At 52.4% G+C, this 6,930-nt stretch overlaps 1 protein-coding gene across 1 annotated transcript; it reads left to right on the plus strand.

Annotated features, from left to right (window-relative positions):
• Positions 1-2,983: 2,983 nt before the first annotated feature.
• On the plus strand, positions 2,984-4,870 carry LOC119106355 (uncharacterized). Its single transcript, XM_037229981.1, has 2 exons — positions 2,984-3,084; positions 3,837-4,870. Exon 2 carries the CDS (start codon positions 3,846-3,848, stop codon positions 4,410-4,412), a length of 567 nt encoding a protein of 188 aa, XP_037085876.1. The 5' UTR covers positions 2,984-3,084; positions 3,837-3,845; the 3' UTR covers positions 4,413-4,870.
• Positions 4,871-6,930: the final 2,060 nt, after the last annotated feature.

Genomic DNA, 6,930 nt, shown 5'->3' on the forward strand with positions numbered 1-6,930 from the left:
AACGAAGAAAGCCGTATCCCTTGTTAACAAGCAAACTATATCCGGGGACATCCTTTTGTGTGGGGATCACCATAAAGGGGGCTTTTGTCAACCCTGTGTTCCTCTTAGCAAGGCTCTGGCTACCCCCTGCATACACACAAAAACAGATCAAGTCATCTACGTTGAATAATAGGCAATTTAATGTCCACTGGGTCAATTCTTACCTAAAGTAGACAGCTTCCCGGCGGCATTTTCTGGAGTGGTGTGGTGTTAGGGAAGATAACTCGGAGAAAAGTACTGTTGGAGGTGTCCAACACATGCTTTACATCCCAATTAGTAGCAATGCTGATCCAGAAAAAAAATGCAGCAAAGCAGCCATACCACCAGTGTGCGGTCAGTTATTCGGAGACAGCTGAGCCGGGACAGTGGCCACCGACGGCGGACGGGAGCCGAGCTCAGACAAGGAATGTATGACAGGAAGACCTTCATTCTGTGGCTTGGTTTTGAAGGGGAATCTCCAATTTTATGGCTTTTGTCACATGGTTTTTGGCAGTTTCAAGCTTCCGAATTTGTTTCCACCTAAAATGCCGCGACAAGTATTATCTCTTGAAAAGCAGCCAGCGAAATAAAGGCGCATACAAAGCCTGTTGTACTGGGAGCCATCGATTCACTTTCAAAATTCTCACCAGCCTATGCTCAGGCCATATTTGTGCATCTACCCTGTGGAGACAGACGTCTCCTCAATGACCCAAAATGCCTACCCGCTCCTGGAATTTCGGTTCGCCAGGACAGACAACGTTGAAATAGACGAATCACCTTCGGAAGCTGGAAAGCCTTATTTTTCGAATGACAAATGAGTCGAACAGGTAAGAGTGTGCACCAGTGAGAAACAGCTCTAGATGCATATCTAGGATAGCAATTATTGAAATAAAGAGCGATAACCTCCATCTCTAGCCCCCCGCCCCCAACCGGTCGTCGGGCTTGTTTTCCAGAAAAAGTTCTTGAGACACACCCTGAGCTTGCCCCCCCCCCCGCACTTTTTGAAACGTTCCTACGCCTATGCACAGATCATTGGTCACAGATCATCGTCCACTTTGCCGCATTTGTATCCCGTCAGCCAAGACGTCGACTGTCGCTGCCGCGCGTCTTCAATGATGGGCTCTCTTGCTGAGCATGTGCGATTATCAGACGGCACTTGTGTCCGGGTTGCAGAATGTGGCGGCAGACGTTCTTAGTCAGCGGCGCTTTCGAAGGCGGAGACCGGGCTCTGACAGGTGCGCAACGCAGTGGAGGACGATGGAAAGCAGATCTGCCCGGCATGGAGGACGACATGCTGCCAGTTACAGACGAGCAGGTTGCTAAGGCTACGACGCGAGAGGCCGTCGTCGGTCCCAAGCATGGCTGGCTCAGGTCAGGTGCGTGACCATGGAGAGTCGAAGACGTTCGAATGCAACCGTACTTAAGGTGCAGGGAAAGGACGGCAAATCTGGAGACGGTCATGCAGCGGCTTTAAGACTGCGGTCTCCGTCTCAGGAAGGAGAGATACGAGTTGTCCAGGGGGAATATCGTCTATCTGGGACAAACAGACCCACGGACGATAGGGTGAGAAGGATGGTGATCCTGTCCGTGCCAAGCAACGTAGAGCTGCTCACTTTCTCGGCTCTGATGATGTACAACGCCAGATATGCACCAACACTACCGTCAATTTTGAGACTGCTGTGCGATTTGGCTAACGAGGGAGCAAAATTGGCCTGGGCAGCAGAATGACACGGTACTAACACATTGTCATCAACAGGCATTTCAAGTGGACATTTCAAAACTCACCCCAAAAAGACGTGTCTGCCAAATTGAAGTGAAAATGGTGGCGTATTTATTGTATGCCATTCGAGATTAAGACTGAAGTCAAGAATGTAACCGCATAAAATTGACAAACACACGCAGTCCTGCTATCGATGAATAACACAAAGCCGCGTTTCATCCCAACTATCGTGCTACCAATAGTCAAAATCCTGTTCTATGATTGGTCGGGCAGCCATGGTGGATTCGTGACGTCACACCTGCCGACTACTGGGCTCGCAAAACACTTTAGCATCTCGGAAGTCGGCGAGGCGTCAATGAACGTGTCGGCGCGCAGCGCAGGCGACATGTTAGTGCTTTCGCTTTTTTAGTTAATGCGCGAGCTACTAGGGGTTTAACAGGACGTTATTTTTTTAAGCTTGCGACTTGGTGATAGGTTTTTAAGTGGAAGGGCTGAAAAATAGTGCCTAGGGTTCATCGAGGCCAGCCGAATACAAGCTGGCAATGCTGTCAATGCTTTGTGGTATGAATGGCAAGCACGCAATATCTTTCCCGTTACTTATATCCTCATCTACAAGAGCTTTTTGACCGCGGTCACGCTGCCGCCTGCTCACAAACTTATTTTTTCCCAAAATTTGATGGTCACAGGCACGAGGCTAATGTGACGCTTTCCAGTACTCAGCAGCTGGTACGAGCCTAGCATTCGAGTGGGCAGGGCTTGCGTTTGTCTACCAATAACACAGCACCTACTCGAAATGAAACGCGGCCCGAATATTCTCCGTTGTAGATTGGCGCGATTGGGGCAATAGCACACTCCTCTCCCGCGGGCGCGATCGCCCAGGAAAGGGGGAGAGGGGAGGCTGTCATAGGAAACACATTTGCAAACGCTGCTCGCAACCACACCTGAATATTCCCTTCGTTTTCGAACAGGAATCTTGCTCTCGGCATCAGTTTCACGCCTGCGAATACGGCTAGTGAGTTGGTATTTTCTGTTATTTGTTGACATTTGCGAATCCGGCTCAACTGGCGGACACAGAAATAAAACATCGTCACCTTACAGTGCCAGGCGTCATCAGAAACACTATGTTTTGCAGTAACCCCAGTCGGTAATAGATGGCGCCAGTGTCGCCAGCGGTCCTCGCCGCCCAGCGGCTAGACCTGTGGATCGATGCGCAACGCAGAACATAGCGGCGACGCCTGTCGACGGCGGAGCTCGGTGCAGACCATTCCCTGAAGCCACAACTGTCAGTGTCGACGCGAGGACGCAACGAGCTGAGGGGCGCGACTGAGCCGGCAGCAACGCCGAAGGTGAGGAGCATAGAAAACGCCGCCAGAGACTCCTGCATCGGCTCTTGACCCCTCACCACAGCTGTGTGGGATGCTGGTTTGCCTGCTTCATTCCTTTTTGTTCTTGTGGAATCCGCTGAACGTTTCAGTCGTGCTGTCGCATCTGCGGTCTTCAACTTATACGGCAAGCGGTGGGTTTCGATTTCCACGAAATGTAGCATTCTCTGCTCGATTGGTCTCTGGTCCGGTAGCAGGCATTTGAGGAACTCAACGCACTGCGCGCTGGAGCGCTTGCAGAACGTCGAGTATTCGCCGAAGTCTGTGGTGTTCATGTTACCTCGTGTGCCCGCACCACTCTACATTCGATGGCTTACATCCATGTACGTCACGCAGCGCATGTGACGTAGGAGGCGAACACCAACGACCCCCAAACCTGAGTCCAAGTCGTCGATTGGCTTCAGCTTAAAACATATGAAGCAGGCTTGCCGGGCTTGCAGCAAGCACAGTAACCTGAAGATGTTGGACAGTATGCACAGTCTATGGCTGGGTGATAACTTTGTGTACTTTGAGGGTCTGAGCCCCCTATACTTTCAGGCGCAGCATTAGGTCTGTTCGGATGCGTGTCAAGAATGGTTCCATCAAGTCCTACCTTCGTTCCCTCCCATCCTGTTTTGAGGAGTGTCGCACTGCATGCGCCTCCTCTCGCACACGCGCTCAGTCCCTACGCTCGTCACTGCGCGGTCGACTTCCCCTCCCCATCTTCGATGTTTCAGGTGGACGAAATGGGGTTCCGACGGCTGTCGTCCTGCTGCTGCTGCGACCTGCAGTCGGGCGTCGTCTCCATCGGCATCACGCTCATCATACTGAACAGCATGGGAGTGGTGCTCATGGCGTTGACTATGAACAGCGAGAACATGCTCCGCGCAGAGATCGCCGCAGACCCATCGCTCTTCGAGAGTAGCCAGCCCACCGATGAGGAAATTGAAGTCATGGTAGCCAACACCCAGGCGCTGCTCAGCATTTTATTGGCCGTGGGGGCCGGGAGCCTGCCGTTTGACGTGCTGCTGCTGGTGGCGGTGTGGAAGCGGCAGCACCTCTGCCTGCTGTGCTGGCTGCTCTGGTACTCCCTGATGACGCTGCTGGGCGCCGCCTGGGCCCTCTATTTAGTGCTGATCTTTGCGATCAACGGCGAACGGTCGGCCGAGGTTTGGCTTTACGTCGGGGCCCAGCTGGCCAGCAACTTTGTCGGCTGGTACTTCGTCGCCGTTGTGGCCAGCTACTACCTCTACTTACGCGATGAGCGAAGTGGCGCTAGCGGCTTCTACATGGAGCAGCTGCAGTCTGTGTAATGTTACGAAAGGTCGCGATTTGTTGCGGTAGCGTGTCTGGTTCCCGCTGCTGGGAAGCAAGGTGCTTCAAACATGGCATTGTTCTCCGTTTACGGAAATTGCGTTAGCAGAAAATGTGCGCTGGAGTCTCTGCAAGCAACTCTTGGTTATGCTACACGGTTTGCCAGCGGCTAAACCTGCAAATTCTGGTATTAAACTGCTCATAAAGCTGGCCGGTTTCGGGCGCAAGTGCCAAGCTCGATCACGTCAGTTGACATCGGGCAGAAATATTCCAGACGGCTCGAGCATCAATGGGGTGTGTGTTCGACGCGACTGAATTTGAGGTTTTGTCATGCGAACCTGATGTTGCGCTGTGATCGCGCGAGCTGAGAGGACAGTGGGTGCCATGGGCTGGATACATATCAGGGAGAAATGTCTAAATGTCCGAGAAAATGAAATGCATACATATCTGACACTTACCTGATGCCTCTGAGACATTTGGCATCCATGCCTCTATCCTTGCCTTCAGTCATCGCGAGTTTTCTCTACGCGATCAGTACTTAAATTCACATCTGTTTGAATTAAGAGCATGAGAATAAGGAGTTTCTAACTGGATATCTGCAATGCATCAACGTATGGCTTCTAGAAGTGTTTCTCGGCTCTACGCTCTGTATGTGGTCATGAAGTCGCACACTTGGAAAGAGGACAGAACAGAGGACATGATAGAAGGTATCACAAACGACAGGGAAGACGATAGGATCGCGGACAGACCGAAGCGTTATCACAGAGGACGTGACAGGGAATATGATCAGAGGGCAGACGGAGATCACGTGGTGATGACGCGCATCACCTCAGCAGACGGCGCGTCCAACCCTTCTAATAAGCAGCAAAGGAGGCAGGGCAGGTGCCTGGGGACAAAAAAGGGGAGAAAGGTCAGTGCAGTTCAGTTCATATGTACGAAGATAGGACCAGGACTGAGCTCACTGCCCTTTGCTCCACTTTACAGTACAACAGATGACACCACAGAGCAAGGCGAGGGTCCAGCACAGCACATACCACAAAGCGGAACACCGGACAGGGCAGGACCGAGAACAGACCGGGGTAGAGGGCAGAGCGGGACCGAGAACAGGGTAGGGTAGGTGGGAGAGCGGGACCGAGAACAGGGTAGAGTAGGTGGGGGAGCGGGACCGAGAACAGGGTAGGGTAGATGGGAGGGCGGGACCGAGAACAGTGCAGGGCAGAGGGCAGAGCGAAACCAAGAACAGGGTAGGGTAGGTGGGAGACCGGGACCGAGAAAAGGGTAGGGTAAGTGGGAGAGCCGGACCAAGAACAGGACAGGATAGAGGGCAGAGTGGGACCGAATACCGGGCATGGTAGTGAGAATGGCGAGACCCACCACTACGCAAGACAGGAGGCGATGTATGACACAAGACAATGCAGGATGGAGAACAGGGAAGCAAGGACAGATTTCATAAGCAGGGAAAAGGGCTCGAGCGCCGAATAGGACGCGGACAAGTCAGGTTAAGACCGGTCTTCACCTGTTCCATCTTGAAACCGACCCTGTCCCGCCTTGCTCTGAGGTGTTCTCTTGCCTCCTCTGTCCCACCTTGCTCCAACTCACTCAATCACGCTCCGTCCCGTTCCGTCTCAAGTGCATTCGAAGCAAGGGTGTAGTTTCGCTTCAGTTGGGGTGGGGCTTCAGCCTCCAACTTGGGATTCGGCCCCTCCACATTGGGAGGGAAGTGAAAAAACAACGAAAAGCCTGTTTGTTGGCATCATTAGGCGGCAGGTTGTCATTTTCCCCACTTTCAGCCCCCAAAGCCCACGTCACGAAACCAAGTCTCCGATTCGAAGCAATGACGGCTAGTTTCTTGAAACAAGACTTTGATTGTGTGATACTGCCGCGCATAGGTCTTAGCAATACAAAATAATGTCGCTTGCAGGCCTTGGCAAAAGAAATGACGCTGCGCATAGGCAAAAGCCGTTACGCTCTCGTGCAGACGTAATGACTGATGCAAGGCCTTCAATCACATGCTGCCGAAAAAGCGCAGATGTGACCTGAAACTTTGCAGCAGAGGTAACGTCGCATGACTTAAGGCTAGAAGCTTCTCATTAGACAGAATGGCGGCTATAGACTTTGAACGAATGGGTTCGCAGTGTAGCGATGTCGGCTGCAAGTATCGGCAGTGCGAGCAATGTCGCAACACTCCTGTTAGTTTTTAGCGCTGGCGTCAAACTGGCCGTGGGAAAGGAGCTCCGAAAAAGGGAAGGGGCAAAAACCTCCCGAAGATGTCGAACACGCATCGGACTATTCCATAGAAGGTGGCCCACAACGCTTAATTCGATTAGATCACGTGGTTCGTCAAAGCTGTCCCGCAGCCCCCTTCCGATGTGACGAGGCTGGGCGAATCAATAGATCTCCACCATCCGTCGAGAATCCTGGCTGGGCAATTATTCGTATCTTCAATCAAGCGCGGTGCGCTGTCTGATGCATCTCCCCAGCCGACCCGCCTCATCTGGTACATATTGCGTGCTTGTC

Source organism: Pollicipes pollicipes, unplaced genomic scaffold (assembly GCF_011947565.3).
Source record: "Pollicipes pollicipes isolate AB1234 unplaced genomic scaffold, Ppol_2.1 Scaffold_6138;HRSCAF=7277_pilon_pilon_pilon, whole genome shotgun sequence".
NCBI classification, from domain to species: domain Eukaryota; kingdom Metazoa; phylum Arthropoda; class Thecostraca; order Pollicipedomorpha; family Pollicipedidae; genus Pollicipes; species Pollicipes pollicipes.

Excerpts from the sequence above, each read along its gene's own strand:
- LOC119106355 (XM_037229981.1), top strand. The coding sequence starts at position 3,846 with ATGGGGTTCCGACGGCTGTCGTCCTGCTGCTGCTGCGACCTGCAGTCG.